The 22,125-nt window shown below is 42.8% G+C and overlaps 1 protein-coding gene across 5 annotated transcripts in view; it reads left to right on the forward strand.

The window, feature by feature from the left end:
* Positions 1–22,125, forward strand: part of LOC126297635 (probable nuclear hormone receptor HR3) — a 517,590-nt gene that overhangs the window by 407,935 nt on the left and 87,530 nt on the right. For all 5 annotated transcript variants that reach the window (XM_049988659.1, XM_049988660.1, XM_049988658.1 and 2 more), the window contains one exon: positions 2,559–2,786. In XM_049988659.1, coding sequence (XP_049844616.1) covers positions 2,559–2,786 — 228 coding nt within the window. The remainder of the gene's footprint in view (positions 1–2,558; positions 2,787–22,125) is intronic.

Below are 22,125 nucleotides of genomic sequence, written 5' to 3' on the forward strand. Positions count from 1 at the left end.
AGCGAAAGAGCAAATTAAACACATCTTTTTCCACTAGTAAACATATTAATAGCGGGTTGTGTCTAAATAAAAGAGAAAGCTATCCTCATCCCAAAGATTGGTTCGACACTGAAGAAGGTATTCGGCCTGCCTCTACCGGAGGTATGTTATTTCCTTATACTGACCTTTGTACTGACTGACCCACCACTGAAAAGGAGACCTGTATTTCAGTGTTGCCTCTGAACCATAATGCGGCGTGGCTATTATCACACGTACAAACAATTGCCAGAAGTGAAAGAAGCGATGAGTGAGAACAGATTCTTGGGCAGACTTAGAACTGTACCCTAGATAGGTCTTTGGATCCACTATGACTAGCCGGCCGCGGTGGCCAAGCGGTTCTAGGCGCTTCAGTCCGGAACCGCGCGACTGCTACGGTCGCAGGTTCGAATCCTGCCTCGGGCATGGATGTGTGTGATATCCTTAGGTTAGTTAGGTTTAAGTAGTTCTAAGTCCTAGAGGATTGATGACGACAGATTTAAAGTCTTATAGTGCTCAGAGCCATTTGAACTTATCTTTTGTTTCGCATGTTGCCGACAATGAAGTGGGTTTGAAATGGAGAGATTCTGCTCTGGTAGAAAGTTTTGAAGAAAGATAGGACTACATTCTCTATTAAATTGTCGTGCTGATGTTGGACGGGAGTAATGTATAAAAATGTGTGTGTCGGTTCTTTTTCGGACGAGAGTAGAATCCGAATGTGAACACAACACAATAACAAAACACTGTTCCGCTCGATTTGAACCTTGAAGGCCATGCCTGTCGTTCATCTTTTTCTGTCAATTGGTCTGAAATGAAGTCGGTTGCATATTTAAGATACTGTTCTAAGGTTAATAGGCGTGTGCCAAGTTGACTCACTGGGCAGTTGAGGAGCTCAGAGTCGAGCCCCCAGGAGCAATATACCAGGGAGGACTTTAGTATCCAAGCGACCAAATCGTAGCCTGGTCACGTACAATTAAACTCTGAGCTGACGGGGCCAACTGAAAACGGAGAAGTTAGTAAGCAATAAACATATGGTGCTGGAAGATTTCGAACTGAATGAAATATGTAGTATCCTTATCTGACAGCTTTGTCCGCGACGCTCTTCAATATTCAGTGGTCGCCTTAGATTCTCGAAGGACGTGCCATTAAGTGTTGACAGTTTAAAATCGTTATTACAAAACATAAAGATATGTTATATAATACTAGAACGCTTAAATCTCAGTATCATGTGGTTCTACAATCTCAATCTCTCTTTCTCGCAACGTGTTCACGACTTTCACTTTTTCATAAGTGATGAATTTGATCAACAATGTATAAACCCATAATCAGAAACACAACACTTGAAATTATTAATCGGCGATACATTTCTGTAGCAGGACAACTGATATGTGTTGTCATTAACTTACAAATGTGCTGTGGATTTTCGAGCCACAGCATAATCAGAAATAAATGTAACAATTAAAGTTTATATAACTTTCTGCCTATAACAAAAGTTTCTGTATCGCATCAGATCTTCTGGAAATAAATCTTTCTGATTGTTACCTGATGTGCTAGGGGACTTCAAAAAGTAAGTTACACATTATTGTGGAAGGTCAAATAACTTTCACTGAATGCTGCATTTTACTTCAAAGTGACACAGATACAGGACACTATTTTCCAACGTAGTCGCAAAGTCTCTATAAACTACGGTTGGAACGTTCTCCCAATTCTTCAATTCTTCGACTTCAGAAATCGCCTCGTAAGGTTACGTAGCCATTCTATAACAGCTGAGTGAACGTTATCAACGTAGCAAAATGTGCAATTGCTGAGAATCAATTCCTCGATCGCCTGGACGTTGTCGTCTATGATCGATGTCTATGGCCTACCTTTCCGAGCAGCATCACCCACACCCGTGCGGGCTTGGTCAAATTGTTGGCACCATTTCACTACGACTGGAAGCGAGATTCGATTTGGTCCACATACTGCCAGAATTTCACGACAGACCTGTGTGCAGTTTATACATTTTGCACATAAGAGTCGTTCTGTCCCGCATACATCAACTTTGGAGTACGTTCCCTGTTGCGGCGTCATTTCACTCCCATACTTCGATGCACTTTTTAACCTTTGCCACGCACTTAATTGTAAATTGCAGAGGATTCGTGTAGACATAGATGAACCTTGCCGCAACACAACTGTGTCTGCAGTAAACTCAAAACATTCATTTTCTTCTGACAATGAGCCGCCAATGTTGCCCAATGCGCGGGAAGCCATGTGTAACTTACTTTAAGTTCCTGTCCCCCGTACAAATTCATAGAGTTATTATTTGTGATCAGTTGAATATTGTACTGTGGTAGTAAAATGTGTATATCAAACTTTTAATAGAAATAGTGTGATATAAAAAATAGAGATTTCAGAAACTTTTACTTACTGAAACTTTCATTGCACACAGATGCAATCAAGATTGTCACTATTCCCCCCATAGCGCAATAAATGGCCGCCTTATTTCTAAGCAACAGTTCATTATAAGCCAGAGTGAGCTGCCACGTTCGTGTTTTGTGTTGCAGCGCAAATCGAGATCATCCCGTGCAAGGTGTGCGGAGACAAGAGCAGCGGCGTGCACTATGGGGTGATCACGTGCGAAGGCTGTAAGGGCTTCTTTCGGCGGTCGCAGAGCTCCGTCGTCAACTACCAGTGCCCCCGCAACAAGAACTGCGTCGTCGACCGCGTCAACCGCAACCGCTGCCAGTACTGCCGCCTCCAGAAATGTCTTCGCCTTGGCATGTCCAGGGATGGTAAGTACCCCTTTCATATTTCCCAGCAATGTCTGCGCTTTGGCATGTCCACAGGGCTGTGAGTCACTTCGCCTGCGCAGTCCGGCTACGCAGAAAAGGAGTCTACTAGGGACGTAGGACAAAAACCGACTAGTTTCTGGATGCGCTCTCTTTTTTATTCCAGTCAGAAGTAAATTACAAAATAATTATAATACGAAAATAGTAATTAAAGCAAAGTGTATATGCAGCCAAACTAATGGAATATAGTTAAGCGTTACATGTTCGCGTATAATGACTTTTCTGGAAACTAGGAATCTACTCTGTAGGAATCAGCATGGGTTTCGAAAAAGACGATCGTGTGAAACCCAGCTCGCACTGTTCGTCCACGAGACTCAGAGGGCCATAGACACAGGTTCCCAGGTAGATGCCGTGTTTCTTGACTTCCGCAACGCGTTTCATACAGTTCCCCACAGTCGTTTAATGATCAAAGTAAGACCATATGGGCCATAAGACCAGACGTGTGATTGGATTGAAGAGTTCCTAGTTAACAGAACGCAGCATGTCATTCTTAATGGAGAGAAGTCTTTCGAAGTAAGAGTGATTTCAGGTGTGCCGCACGGGAGTGCAATAGGACCGTTGCTATTCAAAATATATATAAACGACCTGGTGGATAACATCGGAAGTTCACTGAGGCTTTTTGCGGACGATGCTGTAGTATATCGAGAGTTTGTAACAATGGAAAATTGTACTGAAATGCAGGAGGATCCGCAACGAATTGACGCATGGTGCAGGGAATGGCAATTGAATCTCAATGTAGACAAGTGTAATGTGCTGCGAATACATAGAAAGCCAATATAGCAGGTCAGCAACTGGAAGCAGTTAATTCCATAAATTATCTGGGAGTAGGCATTAGGAGTGATTTAAAATAGAATGACCATATAAAATTAATTGTCGGTAAGCAGATGCCAGACTGAGATTCATGGGAAGAATCCTAAGGAAATGCAGTCCGAAAACAAAGGAAGTAGGTTACAGTACATTTGTTCGCCCACTGCTTGAATACTACTCACCGATGTGGGATCCGTACCGCATATGGTTGATAGAAGAGTTAGAGAAGATCCAACGGAGAGGATCGCGCTTCGTTACAGGATCACTTAGTAATCGCGAAAGCGTTACGGAGATGATAGATAAACTCCAGTGGAAGACTCTGCAAGAGAGACTCTCAGTAGCTCGGTACGGGCTTTTGTTGAAGTTTCGAGAACATACCTTCACCGAGGAGTCAAGCAGTATATTGCTCCCTCCTACGTATATCTCGCGAAGAGACCACGAGGATAAAATCAGAGAGATTAGAGCCCACACAGAGGCATACCAACAATTTTTTCTTTCCACGAACAATACGAGATTGGAATAGAAGGGAGAACCGATAGAGGTACTCAAGGTACTCTCCGCCACACACCGTCAGGTGGCTTGCCGAGTATGTATGTAGGTGTAGATATAGATGTGATATAATAGTCTGCGTGCGGGCTAATTCATCGATACTGCTGTTACACTAGAATATGTTCTTCAGCACCAAGTAACTGTTCATAATGTATCACTGTATACACCTTTCTGCAGTAGAAGATTTCATTTTGCTCACCACAGCCCCATTCACACTGACTAGGTCTGCATCTTTCATGACTAGACCAGAATTCATTGAGTGGTCGGCAGAACTCCCACCTGCAATTGGCACACAAACTATCTGATCAAAGGTATCCAGACACATATTAGTACACATTAATATGTGGTTTGTCCAACCTTCGCCTTTGTGCCGGCTTGAATTCTACTAGAGACACTTTCACTCATGTGGATGAATATCTGTGGAGGAATGAAAGCCCAGTCTTCCTCAAAGAGCCAAAACCAGAGAAGGTTGTGAAGTTGGACACTGGTTTCTGGAGCGAAGGTGACGTTCTAACTCATCACAAAGGTGTTTCGTAGAGTTCAGGTCGGCACTCTGGACAAGCTAGTCCATTTTAGGAATGTTGATGTGCACTAACCATTGTCTCGCAGACGCTCTTTTATGACAAGGTGGGCTGTCATGCAGAGATAAAAAATCATCGTCTCCAAACTGTCCCTCTAGTGTTCACAGTGCTCTGAAATGAGTTCATATCTTTCTGCGTTTAGCGTTTTCTTAACCGCAGTATGGAGACCACATACTAACCATGAAATACACCCCCAGACTGCAATACCACCTCCTCCGTACTTCACTGGTGGCGCTACCCATGATGCAAGGTAAAGTTACCGTGCGAGGTTAGAACACTGGACTCGCATTTGGGAGGACGACGGTTAAAACCCGCGTCCGACCATCCACATTTAGGTTTCTCGTGACTTCCATAAATCGCTCCAGGCAAATTCTGGGATAGTTCCTTTGAGCAGCCGATTTCCTTCCACATCCTTGACACAATCCAACCATGTGTTTCCTCTCTAATGACCTCGATGTCGAATGGACGCTAAACATAATCTTCCTTCCTTCCTTTCTTCAGGTAAAGTTCTCCAGTCATTCGCCATATCGAAAACCATTCCATCAGATTTCAGCAGCGTATATCGTAATTCATCAATCCATATCACTTGTTTCCAGTCGTTCATTGACCATTAACATCGCTCGTTACACCACCTCAAGCGTCGCTTAGCATAACTACGAAGATGTGTTGTTTATGACGAGATGCTAGATCGTTGACTCCTATTCTTTTTTCACTCGTTAAGCACAGTTATTGTGCTAGTTGGACAGGTGGTAAAACTTTAGAACTCACGAGTGACTCCTTCCGTTAATTCTATACGATTTTACAATCCGCAATGGTCGACCGTCCCAGTCCGTCACTATACGAGGTCTGCCCGGTCTTGCTTTAGATGTGGTTGTTCCGTCGCATTTCCACATAATACTCACACCATCAGCAGTCGAATTAAGCAGCTTTAGAATCCATTGACCAATCCAAGATCGAAGTAACTGAGCTCTCCTGAGTGACCCATTCTGCTTATTACTGCTTCTCTACTGACAGAACAATACTCCCCGCCTCCTTTTCTACTGTCGGGTCCGTCACTCTTAGCATCATTTGGTCAATTCCGCTTTACATAGGAGTGTCTGGATACTTTTGATTAGATAGTGTAGGTATGCTTTGTTTTATTTGCAGCCTGTCTACATCCGCGCTGCTGAAAAAAATGCAACACCCTCAGAGACAAAGTCATTTTATTCACAACTTATGTGACAGGTAGGAGTGTATGGTAACAAATTCAGACCAAATTTAACACATGTTACAGTAAAGGGTGCCCAAACAGTCACGTCAATACACAATGTGCCTCTCTGTGTACCCCTCTCTCCCGTTAATGAAGGCGTTTATTATCGTATGCAGACGAACAAAAAAGTACCGAATGTCATCCTGCAATAGACTGTCACAAGCATTTTGAACCTTTTATAGGAATTCAGCAATGAGAACGGGCAACATTCCGCCTCATCACGTCGCATACGTGTTCAATTGGCGAGAGATCTGGTGATCTTGCTGACTACGGCAGTTGTCGCACACCAAGAAAAGCACCTCGCTTCGCTGCAGCCGTATGTGGAAATACATTTTCCTGCTGGAAAAGTCCAATACCTTCGTGTCGAAGACATGACAATAGCATGGGATTAAGAATATGTGCTGGTTACTTTAATCTGCGGAAACATTAAATGTGACTCACATACAGACGGAACCTATTCTCATCTCTGAAGACAACAGGGCACCATTACGGTGTCCAGTCGACTGTTTCATCACACCAGAGTAGCCGTACTAGGCAGTGTCGTGTTGTCAATGTTAGCCTGGCCAGAGACACACGTGTTCTTAGTCCTGCTGCTAACAAGCGAATCCCAATGGTCATTGATGGTACAGAACTTGCAGCATGCGCCCAGATTTCTTCCCTAGATGATATTCAGTGAGTCACCGCTGCTGGCTCAGTCTGCCGATCTTGAAGTGCGTCTGTACTCGCGGACGTCCAGAACCTAGTCAATGGGTGTAGGTATGTTCCACAGACCATTGCTGAAAGCTGTGACACACCACCAGTACGTTGTGCCCAACACATGGAGCAGTCCGTCGGTTGACACTCGCTTCCCACAGGCCCACAATGCGACCCCGATTAAACGGCTGAAGTTGTTCAGTAGGAGTACGTACTCGTCGATGAGGCATAGTTGTACCCTAGAATGAATGTTTCACACACTGTTTACCTCGAAACTCAGCACAGTTACTGTCGGCAGAGGCAGAACAGAGAGTGCTCAAAGAGACATCCTAAGCGCCATCTGATCTCTGATGACCGTGACAAACGAATCACTAGCACCACAACCACTCAGTATGCACGTATTATACCATGGTGCCACTGAACGCAGTCTTTGAAGGTGTGGAATTTTTTCCCTGGCAGTGTATATCTACAAGTGTACCCTATACTGTAAGTCGCAATGTATGGTGAAAGGTATTTCGTATCAGCATGAGCTACTTTCTGTGTTATTTCATTCGCGTATGGGAATAAATGAGTGTCTATATGGCTCTCTGCGAAGCCTGACATCTCATGCTCATACTCCCTATGCGAAATCTACTGCGATGACAGAGAACTGTTGCACATTCTTCCACTGGTTCTCCAAATTTATCCAGTAGTGTGAGGCCTACGTTGTTGTTTAGTTAACAATATTCGAGCCCTCAGCAGATTCTCAAACCCACAACTCACATGAATTTATTTATACTTACCTTTTGGTCGTTGGTGTGTTCAAGGATACAAGTCTACGGCTTCATATACATTTGCGGTGATTTTAAATAATTTAAAATGAACATAAACTTTCAATAAAGTTTGTTTATTATAGTTCTGTACAAAACAAACATATTATTCCCCTACCACCTGCAAATAATTCTAGCTGCTAATAAGATGTGGTTATGATTTCCAACACATGCTAATAATGCTGGGGATAACTTTGAAAAGGAAAATGAAATACGAAAATTTCAATAACACGAAGCAGAATACAAATAAAAAGTTCGATATGGAATGATACTAATAATTTCAAGCAATATTACGTAGTAGGCAAAAGTGATTGCTATAGTACATCGGAACTAACTTTTATTACGTAAATATTTAGTATATGAAGAATAAATGGACCTTCTTCTGAAGCAGTTTATTAGAAATGTATCAGACTTGTAATACACGAAAAGAGCCAAGAATTCAATATCACAAGGGTTTCGCAAGAATAGAGTCACCTTTCTTCCAAAGATTCCGTTTTATGTATTCCAAGGACCTCTGGTTCATTTTGGTTACTTTTCTTGGAGCTCTCCTCTGAATTTAATCGATATCTCTTACCATGCCTGCTTGATAAGAACTCCAAAAGTTGCAGCAATACTCTGACATTGACTGTTTTAGAGTCATGTATGCTATTTGCTTTATTGATGAACTGCACAGTCCCAGTACGTTCCTAAGAAATCTAAGTCTTCCACTCTCCTTACATGTTACTGATTTTACCAGTTCATCCCATTTCACATCTTTCCTTAATATTATCTCTAAACACTTAAATAGTGTGACTCTATTCTTGTGAAATAGACGACAGAGGGATAGAGAAACAATTAAAATCGCTCAAAAGAGGAAAGGCCGCTGGACCTGATGGGATACCAGTTCGATTTTACACAGAGTACGCGAAGGAACTTGCCCCCCTTCTTGCAGCGGTGTACCGTAGGTCTCTAGAAGAGCGAAGCGTTCCAAAGGATTGGAAAAGGGCACAGGTCATCCTCGTTTTCAAGAAGGGACGTCGAACAGATGTGCAGAACTATAGACCTATATCTCTAACGTCGATCAGTTGTAGAATTTTGGAACACGTATTATGTTCGAGTATAATGACTTTTCTGGAGACTAGAAATCTACTCTGTAGGAATCAGCATGGGTTTCGAAAAAGACGGTCGTGTGAAACCCAGCTCGCACTATTCGTCCACGAGACTCACGGGTTCACAGGTAGATGCCGTGTTTCTTGACTTCCACAAGGCGTTTGACACAGTTCTCCACAGTCGTTTAATGAACAAAGTAAGAGAGGTACGGACTATCAGACCAATTGTGTGATTGGATTGAGGAGTTCCTAGATAACAAAACGCAGCATGTCATTCTCAATGGAGAGAAGTCTTCCGAAGTAAGAGTGATTTCAGGTGTGCCGCACGGGAGTGTCATAGGACCGTTGCTATTCACAATATACATAAATGACCTGGTGGATGACATTGGAAGTTCACTGAGGCTTTTTGCAGATGATGCTGTGGTGTATCGAGAGGTTGCAACAATGAAAAATTGTACTCAAATGCAGGAGGATCTGCAGCGTATTGACGCATGATGCAGGGAATGGCAATTGAATCTCAATGTAGACAAGTGTAATGTGCTGCGAATACATAGAAAGATATATCCCTTATCATTTAGCTACAAAATAGCAGGTCAGCAACTGGAAGCAGTTAATTCCATAAATTATCTGGGAGTACGCATTAGGAGTGATTTAAAATGGAATGATCATATAAAGTTGATTGTCGGTAAAGCAGATGCCAGACTGAGATTCATTGGAAGAATCCTAAGGAAATGCAATCCGAAAACAAAAGAAGTAGGTTACAGTACGCTTGTTCGCCCACTGCTTGAATACAGCTCAACAGTGTGGGATCCGTACCAGATAGGGTTGATAGAAGAGATACAGAAGATCCAACGGAGAGCAGCGCGCTTCGTTACAGGATCATTTAGTAATCGCGAAAGCGTTACGGAGATGATAGATAAACTCCAGTGGAAGACTCTGCAGGAGAGACGCTCAGTAGCTCGGTAAGGGCTTTTGTTAAAGTTTCGAGAACATACCTTCACCGAAGAGTCAAGTAGTATATTGCCCCCTCCTACGTATATCTCGCGAAGAGACCATGGGGATAAAATCAGAGAGATTAGAGCCCACACAGAAGTATACCGACAATCCTTCTTTCCACGAACAATACGAGACTGGAGTAGAAGGGAGAACCGATAGAGGTACTCAGGGTACCCTCCGCCACACACCGTCAGGTGGCTTGCGGTGTATGGATGTAGATGTAGATGAATAGTGTGACTTGTTCCAGCAACGATACTTGTACAATACCCGTGGTAGCACACACTAAAGAACAACCCAAGTGGGTACACTAGTTATGTGGATTCTGGCCAGTAACAATACAACTGACCATCAAAGGTTCAAAATGACCAAGGGCAGAGGCAGTACACGCTTCCAGTCTGCTCTGGAACGCCTGCTTCACACGTGCTAGCGTTTAAATGGAGATGTCCAAGCAGCTGGAGCAATAAGTCGTTGCATATCATTGGGCGTAGTTCGTATGTCTTTGTAGGGAGCGTCTGTCTCTTTCCCTACAGAAGAAGTCAAATCCAGGGAACGTGCAGGCCAAGGTACAAGTCCTCTGCGTTCAGTCGAACGATCTGCAAACAATTCGTGAAGACATGTTGTAGTATTTCGGGCACCATCATGTGTGGCATAATGTTGGTCATACAGGTTCCCCGTAGGCTGCAAAGCAACGTCTTCTAGCATCCGTGGAAGATGGTCTATTAAGAGGCTGCGATATTTGTGTGCGTTAGGTGTTCTTGCCTATGAAAAACAGGCCTATGAGCTGAGGTTTCAGTATCCCACACTACATGTTTACAGTCCATGGACGCTGACGTTCCACCTGACGAAACCAACAGCGACTGTCAGAAGACCAGTAGTGCCTATTTCGGCGGTTTACCTGGCCATGATTGGTATATGTGGCTTCACCACGAAACAAGATACATGATACATCTGGAGAATCCTGTCTTAATGTCCACATACAGATGTTAACAGGATTTTCATAATCGTTTCCATGCAGCTCTTGATGGAGAGAGATGTTACAGGGATTAAATCTATGTCAATCCAGACTGCATAGAACACTTAACTGACTGATGCCACTTACATGTGCTATTGTGTGGGAGATAACGTGGGAATCAACTGCAACAGCAGCAAGAACATTAATTCGTCCCTCTTCTGTCGTCACTTGTTAGCTTCTATTGCGTTGTTGAGTTTCTGCACTATCACTCGCAAGTAACTGGTTGAAACAGCTGATAAATAACTGCCGATGGTTCAAACGATTCTAAGCACTATGGGACTTAACATCTGAGGTCATCAGTCCCCTAGACTTAACTCTACTTAAAACTAACTAACCTAAGGAGATCACACACATCCATGCCCGAGGCAGGATTCGAACCTGCGACCGTAGCAGCAGCGCGGTTCCAGACTGAAGCGCCTAGAACCACTCGGTCAAAGCGGCCGGCAATAACTGCCGAAATGGTTGAATTGTATTGGGATATCTTGCCACATACACCGTACAAGAACGAACTGCATTCTTCCTATACGCGTACACCATGAACATGTCGGCTTTTTCTGCACTGTTAAATCCCATCGTCCACTCACGACCTACTGCTTGGAATGTCACACACTAAGTGACTAGCAAGTTTCAATGAACTCAAGGAACTTATAATCACACTGTAAGCAAACATAACAACTTCGTAACTAGCAACTACGCAGGTTGAATGGTACAAATAAGAGTCGGTGCGGAAACTTTTCAAAATACGATATCTCGTAAACGATTCGCACTAGAATCCTGCAAAAAACACCAGTGACATTCTAATTTACCCTACTTTTAGTTTGTTAATGTCAATAGTCATTTTTCCATTTAAAAGAGTGTATGTTTGCACAAAAAATACACTTTCTAAGTATTATTACAGTCTGTTTATTGGCTAACAATACGAGCCCCTAACTGCCAACCCATTCTGTGAAATTCGCACATTAACAGCACTTTCCATTTTCGCAATATCTGGAGTGCAAGTTTTAGTTTATTCGCCCTGCATTGCATGCATATGAGCGAAGACGGGTCTAGGTACTTTCAGCGCGGATGCACCATGTCTTCCGAACCCCTGCAGGGCGTAGCGAACGTTACGAGCGTTAGGACTAATAGAAGAGAGGGGGGGGGGGGGGGGGGGTGCTACTTGCGTGTGAGATGTTGAGAATTTGGGTCGGCCGTGAAGCGTGATCGGATGACCGAGGCAGTTGAGGCAACCGCAGTAGAAAAGCGGAGCATCTGGGTTCGAGTCCAGGACCGACACAAATTTTCAACCTTTATCATTGATTTATTTCAGTACCTGTAAGCGTCTGGAGTCCTTTTTCTCGCAATGTGATATTTTAAAAGCTCAGCCTGCCACCTTTCACGCATACTCGATGACTGGATGATAGGCAACGCACATTGGATACAAACGTCGCAGAGTGGATATGCCCTGCCGCTTCTCAGGGGCATAACCAATTATAAAAGACGCTTAGCCACCAATGACGTCAGTATGAAGTATTGTCCTAGTTACTACATAGGTACCTGAAATATAAATTTCTCAATAAATTAAATCTTCCTCTCTCCGGACTCAAATGTCACGTATTGTCTACGTTACCAAGAAATACAATATCTCAGTACTTCTTGTATTACTGAAAAGTTGATGAAATTGTACAATAAATGCATTACTTCCACTTGAATCTCACAAAAAGTTTCCAGTTTAGCTATATGCATTATTTTATTGGATAATAAGGCGATTAGTACCAACACGGGTATTTTGGGTCCACAGTTGCTACCAAAGTTACCGAACGGCTCTGTTCTGTTTCTCCATATGCCGATAGATACGCGGCCCGAAATATATTGTGACTATTTCTCATTTCGATGTGCTAAGAGCAATCTTATTAGACAAACTTACAAATATGGTGTAGTTAATAAACGTAAGCTGAATGGAGAGGCTAAAATGTCAAATTCCATATACAAACTGTCAATCACGCTAACTTGCTCTGTGTTCCGCAACTACAGTACATTCGTATTCACAGAAGAATTTAAGTACTAACATTTTTATCTCGTCTGTGAGAAGAGAATGTCGTGTGTTTTTAGATGCCAAGCTGATTCAGCAAAATGTTTACCGTGAGACCGAAGTACTGTTATTCGTCAGAACCACAAGAATTTAAGGAAAACTGCAAATAATGATATAACGGCACGTTTCTGAAAATAGCAGCTTCCAATTATTAATGACACTGAGGACATAAAATATTGTTGGCTATAACAGTATTCTGTTACATTGCGAAATCGTTTGAAGCGAAATTAATTCTTACTTGAACATGTGAATGAACTTCCATGGCTGGAACAAAATACCCTTGAGTTCACCCTTAGTCAGTGTTGCAAACCTGAGGTAACATGGAAGTAAAATTAGTTGCTTAAATCATATTTCTGTGAAATTTGTAATCGATTCCGACTTTACTCTGCTATAGAATGCACTTCCTGTTGGATTAAATGCTTAATCAATGTATTCTTAAGTAAGTCATTTATAAAATGAACAAAACATTACTCAGTGTTCTTATCCAACAGAAAAAGTCTTATGGACTTCTAGGTCATTAGAGACGGAACACGAAACTCAGTTGAACAAGTAAAGAGGAAAAAATTGCTCAGTCTTTCTGTAGGACTCAGACCAGCATTCACGTAAAGTGATTTGGAGTTACCACGAAAAATCCAAATCTAGGTGGTCGAATGATGCTGATCCCGTTCCTGGGAAATATGAATGGCTTAAAAAGCGTGAGAACGTTTTCCGTTGACCTGATGAAATGTACAATATGACGCGACTTAGATCTCAAGACAGTTCAAAAGAGGACAAGATATGTCAGTTGTAGTTTTATTAAGAGTCCATTCTCTTCAGTCAGACTATAATATGAGTGATATTTACGATTTTTTTGGGGGGAAAACTAATAAAGCAATCAATGTAAATCTTTTTGCACATTATTTATTGTTTTTTGGACAATATTTTCTGATTTCTTAAAAAAATTAAGACGAGGGGTTAAATGTGGTCGGGCCAAAATGAGGTTTGTCCATGATGGAAGTTCTGCAATCTTCAAATCTTATGTAAAATCAAAAGACAGACAATTTCCTTAATCTACACGTTATTGCAGAGAGAGTAATAGCACCGTTTTTTTTTTAATTTGACAAAAAACTAAACGGCGGACGTTTAAAAGAAATATGTTTTGTCCCATGTTTTTGGTAACTTTTTTCAATAATTAACGGATAAATTAAAATAAAAATATCCAATTGCTCCTTGCGGACATGCCCGAGGAGTAGTTCAGTAAAATTTCAGGAAGATATATTTATTAGTGTGCCCGCAATCCATTACGTCAGCTTGAGATACACGATACTTCAGATAAGATTTGCAGACTGCAGAACTTCCGTCATGGACAGACCCGATTTTGGATAGAGAAGCTTTAACTCCTTTGATAGGGCTTTAATGATGACTGAATTTCTTTTAAAAATCAGAAAATGTGGTCCAAGAACCAATAAATAATGTGTAAAAAGATTTACGTTGACTGCTTCACTAGTTTTTCCAGAAGAATCGTAAAAATCACTTATTTTATAGGGTGACTGAGGAGAACGAACTCCTAATAAAGGAAATAAATTTCGTGTATGAATCCGCTATCATCGTGAATATTCTGTGAATAACGCCGTCTAGAACTCTTAATAAATTTCTTTACTATTTACACTGTTTCGGCTACTGTCATCATCAGATAATTAAAACAAAATTAGAACTTGTAAAACGAGGTTCAGTGTCATTATTAAGGATTGACACGGAACCTTGTTCTGAAGTTCGAAGTTTTTTTATAGTAGCCAAAACGGTGTAACAAATAAAGAAATTTATTAAGCAATATAGGTGGTTTTATTCGCAAAATAGTGGCAGCTACAGATAAAAAGAGTGGGTCGTCGAGAGTCCCTTCCCTGTGCTTACTCCTCTCTCACCCCCCCCCCACCCCCCACCCCCACCCTCTCTCACTGGAGAAAAAACCTCTATTTATTAGTCAGTATCTTCTCTGCTAATTTCTCGCAACTGATAATCGCCGCCGAAAATATCATATAAACATACAGATCCCTTGATCGTCCGTACGCCTCGTAGCTATATTCAGAAGCGTTAACGTAGTAGTACCAGTAACGGTATAAGGTGGGCTGCAACATTGATGTAGCGGAAGTGGCAATTACGAACAGGCGCAATGGCCATGGGATTGCGTAACTGCTCAAAAATAAAAAAAGAGCCTAATATTACCTTTAAAAATACGCTTTTAATTGTTTCACACGCTTAAATACTCTTTAATATATACCAGTACACTACAGTCGATGTTAAGAAGGACGTCTAAACACTCGTATCTGAGCTTACTTTCGCAGCAGTCTTCGCCCCCTGAAAAATTTTGGTTGGAACCTTGACGTGGCAGCTGGTTAACAGGAATTCTCGAACGGAGTATGAGCGCTGCAAAGCTCGTACCAATTTGGTAGTAGCGTGCCCGACAGAACGATCGGCGCGTGGAAACGCAGTTCCGACGGAAGGCGCGCCGCGCGCAGCAGAGGCCGTTACCCTCTGCTTATCTGTGACGTCACGAGCAGTGGGGAAGGTCGCCGCGCTGTTTACCTTCCCGGTACAGCGACCCGCGTGATTCAGCGCAGGCGGCGCGGCGCGTTAACCCCGAACTGCCGCTTCCGCAACCACCCATATTGCTTCAGACCGCTTCCTCACGCACGAGACTCGAACACAGCTTTGTTCAGGGAAGACTGTAACGGTAATCGTAACTTCAATTGCCAGACGGAGAATGAAGCTGCGAAGTCGTACTTTATTTTGTAGTTTTCATTCCGGGTCCTCTACCACACACACAACTGCCAACTCTTCTGCTTCGGACACTAATGGCAAACTGCCGAGAATCGTCTTCGAGGTCTGTTACGGAAATAGCTGACTATATTCCTAGTACCCTTGAGCTGCTCATAACACGAGGTGTTCTAGAGCGTATGCAAGCGTGTTGACAGTTTTCTTTTCCTGCCCTCGGTACGTAACAGAAATAAGAGAACAATGTGACATAACGCAATGACAGGTCATTGGACTTATAATAAATGATGCTATGATTCGAATTCTGGTATAGATACCATGACGCAGCTTTCGTTTTTGCCAAGTAATTCTCCGTGATTATTGAAACGGTGTCTCTGCATGTAAGCAGTTGAGAAATGTTAGTCACGTACAGCGTGCCGAGATATGATTTCTGGATTGCAGATAGGAACATATAATGATTTAATTATAGTCGAATATACATAAATACAGATGATGTAAAAATGTGGAAATACCGCGAGAAATACATGCTTGAATATAAGTGTAGATGCTAGATAACCGTGGACGTTGTGCTGTCGCGTTGCGAACGGCAACTATGCAATGTTCTCAACACGTTGCAAGTGTCGGACGTGGCCAAAACAGTATTATGTGTAGTTGTGGGTGCATTATGTCGAAGCAAATTGTTGGTGCTCGTAAGGTGCGTGTTTCCGTAACCAAGGTAGCTGAAGTATTTGGTTTTTCAAGAGGCACCGATCGAAGATTTATGTCGCATAAAGGGAAAGCGGAAAAACATCACCTGTGCCGAGCGAGGTGGTGCAGTGGTTAGCACACTGGACCCACATTCTGGAGGATGACAGATCAAAACCGCCTCCGGCCATTCTGGTTTAGGTTTTCCGTGGTTTCCCTAAATCGCTTCAGGCAAATGCTGGGATGTTTCCTTCGAAAGAGCACGGCTGACTTCCTTCCCAACCTTCCCTGATCCGATGGGACCGATGACCTCGCTGTTTGGTCCCCTCCCCCAAATCAACCAACCAACCGACCGATCAACCATCACCCACTCAGCAACAACGCGGACGAAACCGTGTGTTTAGTGATCTTGACGGATGGTCATTGAAGAAGATTGTGACAAAAATAAGATGACGACAGTTCTCAGAACTGAGTGTCACATTCACGAAGCTTGTCTGCATCAAAACAACACAAAGGGAGCTTCACATACAGGGAATTGCAGGGTGATCTGGAATTCGAAAACCACACATGAGTTGTACAATGCCCGTAGCATATAAATGTAGTGTCGAATCTATGAGACCTGGGCCATGGAATAATGGAAGAACACCATTTCGTCGAAATGGTTCAAATGTCTCACTTCATCGAACGAGGTGGCGCAGTAGTTAGCACACTGGACTCGCATTCGGGAGGACGACGGTTCAATCCCGCTTCCGGCCATCCTGATTTAGATTTTCCGTGATTTCCCTAGATCACTCCAGGCAAATGCCGGAATGGTTCCTTTGAAAGGGCACGGCCGACTTCCTTCCCCATCCTTCCCTAATCCGAGCTTCTGCTCCGTCTCTAATGACCTCATTGTCGACGGGACTAATGTCCTCCTCCTCCTCAAATGTCTCTGAGCACTTTGGGACTTAACATCTAAGGGCATCAGTCCTCTAGAACTTAGAACTACTTAAACCTAACTAACCTGAGGACATCACACACATCCATGCCCGAGGCAGGATTCGAACCTGCAACCACAGCGGTCACGCTGTTCCAGATTGAAGCGCCTAGAACCGCTCAGCCACACCGGCCGGCCATTTGGTCGTATGAGTCTGATTTCACACTGTTTCCAACTTCTGACTGAGTTTACGTCCCAAGAATGAAACATGGCGGGGGTTCGGTGATGATTTTGGCAGACATATAGTGGTATTCCATGGGCCCCATGGTTACTCTGCAGGGTCGCATTACTACCAACTACTATGTGACGATTTTGGCTGATGAGGTCCATCCCATGATACAAGATTTGTTCCCCAATGGTAATACAATGTTCCAAGATGACAGGGTCCCTGTTCACACAGCTCGCATCATCCACGTATGGTCTTGTGAGGACGGGAACGAATTATCGCATCTCCTCCTGCCATCACAATCACCAGACCTCAATATTATTGAGCCCTTGTAGTCTACTTTGAAGAGAAGGGTTCGTGATCGTTATCCACCTCCTACTATTTTGCAGGAAGGATGGTACAAGATTCCCTTGAAAAGCATACAGTACCTGTATTTGTCCATACCGAGACGACTGTGAACTGTTTTGAATGCCAACGGTTTCCCTGCACCGTATTAGGCATCGTAATATGTACTGTTTTAGGTGCTTCCACAATATTGTATTCCCTTGTACGCTCACATACAAAACCACATTCGTGGCCGAGGTCGCTAGTGGACGGTCGTGCATTGGAACTCTACTTAAATTACTGTTACACGAGCGACTTTCTTATCGCAATCGACTACTCGTGGCAGGTGAGCCTACTGCAGCGCCTCTGGCGTTTATATTCCTGTACCGAGTCTCACCTGTAGCGAGTGGCCATCTTTGTTTAGACGTCAGCGCCAAAATTACGTGTGTTGTGAGAGCTGTCTGTTGTGCAGTTTATTAACTGGACCGTGAAACTGAGGTTATGTGGAACCATCCTATTTACGAAAAGTAGAACTTTAGTAACATATTGTAGGAACAAGTAATGATAATAGATTCTTCAATTTTTCCCGGCGTACTTCATGACGAAAGAGTTCACTGGTGGGTCCGCTGAGAGCCCACTTTGAATCTGACTAAAAGGAGAAAGACTTCGAGAAGAGGCAGACTTCTTAAGAAGACGCCGCCAGCACGGACCGCGAACGGAACGGATGCTGTGTTCGGAACACATGGGGGGGGGGGGGGGGATGAATGATGGCAACGTGGTCGCTTGCGGACATATTGTGCCCGTTCGTCACTAACACCCAGCTGTTCACCCCTGAACACTTCCGTCAATTATAATAGATTCTATTAATGACCAATGTAAAAGTCACGGTGTATGTTCTTGATATAGGTCTTATGGTAAATTCTCCACACTCCTGAGAAGTGGAAGAATAGGAAACGTGTTGTCCAAATATTTTAGATACCTACATTTATCTTTTCGAGAAAGTATAAAATAACAACCACGTCAAGCAATATTTAGAAGACAGTAAATACCGCCTTTTTGGTCATATGCTCGAGCGGAGCGAAAACAAGATTCCCTAGAAATTACAATTGATTTTTGTCCGAATTTTCATAGCCAAACGAAAAGTGAGAATTGGGCAAATGGGGTATCGGATTAACAAGTGTGGAAAAAGAAGGTAAATTTCTTGAAAGCAGTCAGGATAAAAAAACACTTTATTAGTGATTTGAAAGAGAATTGAAAAATTTCACGACAGCTGCTACTAGATATGTAAATCACGGCATAAATTGAAAATTATCTGCCGTCTTTGATATAAATATTCTTAACAGTAATAATAGAATACCGATCGATATTTAAATAAATATTTCATGCTTTCTGAACAAAACCTGCAAATAAAAAAATGGAAAAAACGGTTAAATATTTTTGTGAAATGATTTCTATGAAAGTGAGAAATACAAAAGATTAGAGAAACATTTGACGCCCATTTGAATGATGCTCGAAATCATGTACACCAAAGGAAATTCCGATGAATGTGAATTCAGAGTCAAATGTGTATCTTAGGATCTTAGAATTTTAAAGAATACCAGTAACAAATCTAGCAGCCTGCCTGTGGATTGCATCGATGATGTCTTCTTTCAATCCGACCTGTTACGCATCCCAAACACTTGAGCACACAAGAATAGGTCGCGGTCTCCTTTACAGGTGAACTACTCTTTCCTAAAATTCTCCCAGTAAACCGAAGATGAACATTCGCCTTCCCTACCAGAGATCTCACATCGGTTTGCAACGTTACGCCCAGATATTTAAATGACTTGACACTGTCAAGTAGGTCACTAGTAACACTGTATTCGAATATTACATGTTTGATCTTCCGTCTCAGCCGCATTACCTCACATTTTTCCAGAATTAGGACTAGGTGCCATTCATCATACCAACTGGAAATTTTGTCTAAGTATTCTTGTATATTCCTACAGTCACTCAACTTCGACACCTTACCGTACACCACGGCATCATCAGCAAACAACCACACATTGCTGCCCACCCTGTCCATCAAATCATTTATGTATATAGAAAAAAACAGCAGTTCTATCACACTTCCATGGGGAACTTCTGACGAAACCCTTGTCTCTCATGAGCACTCGCCATTGAGGACAACATACCGTTTTCTATTACTTAAGAAGTCTTCGAACCACTCACATGTCTGTGAACTTATTCCATATGCTCATACCTTCGTTAACAGTCTGCAGTGGGGCACCGTGTCAAATGCTTTCCGGAAATCTAGAAATATGGAATCTGCCTGTTACCATTCATCCATGGTTCTAAGTGCACGTACTTGCGCATCGCGAATCATATGGTTCTAACAATCGTCATACGTCATAAACGATTCAACATAATGAAACGAGATTTTTTCCAAATGATAGCACGCAATGAGGCACACATGTTATATGATCAATATTCGGAACATTTTCAACCGAGATATGGAAGTAACTCGTCTACAGCATAATCTGCAAACAGCCTTATGGAGATCCCGACATTACGTGCCGGGTGTCGCAGGAGGAGTGGTCCCTATTCAGGTATACGACAGGAATTACCATTCGACGCAAACATATCTTGTAAACATAGGCTCTAAAATGTATACCTTAAGAGCTACGAGCACTTTTTTTAATCTTCGATTGTGTGAAACACACTTCTTCTACTGCCGGCTCTTTCCATTCTATATTTTGGGAGGTGGTAGTATGGAACAAAGCATGAAAGAAATGTCCAGTAAACATGGACTCTAAAGTACCTACCTCAACAGCTATGAGTACTTGTTCATCTTCGCTGCTGAGAAACACATCTCTTCTACTAAACAATTACTCACAGCTCTTTAAGACATGCATTTTAGAGCCCATGTTTACTTGACTTGTTGGCTTCGAATAATCGTTCCTGTCATATTCTTGAATAATGACTATTTTTCCAAGGACACCCTGTATACATTGTAAACAGTAATATTCCTATCACACGTCCTTGGTGTAAGCCCAAAATTACCTGTCGATTTTGTTCCGTTAAGAGCGACATGTTGAGTTCTCTCTGCAAGGAAGCCTTGAATCCAATCTCAAAGCTGTAATAGCGCGCTCGCGTTGGGGAAAGGCAATTCCTAGCTGGATGAAACCGCTTCCCTTCATTATCTGCGGTAGAACTACAAACGTTTTCCTGTATGTATGGCCTAACGTGTAGAGCGAGCAATGGAGGTAACCCAGACAAGAGTCGAATAGCATAAAAACGTGGCATTGCCATATATTCGGGAGGAGCGGGGTTCGAAACCTGTCTTGCCACAGTGATTAAAGTTCTCCGTAATCTTCCTAAAACACTTGGGGAAAATGTCGGAATGGTTGCCAAAAAAAGAACACTGCCGGTTTCTCTCCCATCCACGTCTAATTCGGACTTAGTTCTATGCCTGAGTGCTATGCCTCCGGAACGTTATGCTCCAACCTGTTTTTTTTTTGTTTTTTTTTTTTTTGCCTTCTTGATCGAAACCGTGCGCCAGATTGACAACAGTTTGTTTGATACGCTTTCAAACATGGGTGTGGTTTTTTGACACCGTGAACATAATAGACACTTTGAACTCAACATCAAAACAAGATTAGCAAAAGGAGTCTGCGTATGACATCTCACCATTTATACTGAGGGGGTAGTGTGACGCCCGGAAGGGCATTTGGCCACAGAAACAAGCACCAGACACGCAACATGCGTAGATTCACCGGGCGGCGACACTGGAATGAGTGCTGCATAACGCCAGAAAGGCTGAGAAATTATAGATGCGTAAGGCGTTTAACCAAAATGCACTTCAGCAGCAGCGCGTCTGAAAATCTTGCGTTGAAGTTGTAGCGCTACGAACCTGACTTTAGAATGCATTGCTCATCTCCTAAAAGTAAATGACAGTGTAAAATATTTTATAACTCAGGCTTCACTGTTTTACTACTACAAGAGTGCAGAACGTGCTGCTATTCCCAGACATAACAAATTAACTTATCCTTGGCACTGAGGTGCAATTAATTGCTTCTAAACCTAAAGAAAGACGTGAAATTCGGGCCGGTTTTACAATGGAAGGAGAAACGAAATTGCGCTGCTGGGAGAAAGCGACACGTTGTGACAGCCAGCACCGGCAGTTCTCACAATTACAAATGCTGCGGGCACAGTGCTGGCCTGCTCACTCTGCTGCATGGTTCCGTGCTTTGGCCGGTTCACTCCCTGCTGATGCCCAGATTGGATCTTCAGCTAACCCGAAACTAGTTCGTCCAAACATCCTTGCCAAACTTGACCGGATACTTAATTCCATGTATTTTCTCTTCAGACACTTTTTTGCGAAGTTTTTCTGGTTTGGTGCGGCCTGCCACGGATTTCTCTCCTGTGCCAACATTTTCCTCTCAGATTAGCACATGCAGCTTAGTCCTCACTTATTTGCTGGATATAGCCCAATATCTATATTCCTCTACTGATCCCTCTCGGCCGGCCAGAATGGCCGAGACGTT

Source organism: Schistocerca gregaria, chromosome X (assembly GCF_023897955.1).
Source record: "Schistocerca gregaria isolate iqSchGreg1 chromosome X, iqSchGreg1.2, whole genome shotgun sequence".
Classification (NCBI taxonomy): domain Eukaryota; kingdom Metazoa; phylum Arthropoda; class Insecta; order Orthoptera; family Acrididae; genus Schistocerca; species Schistocerca gregaria.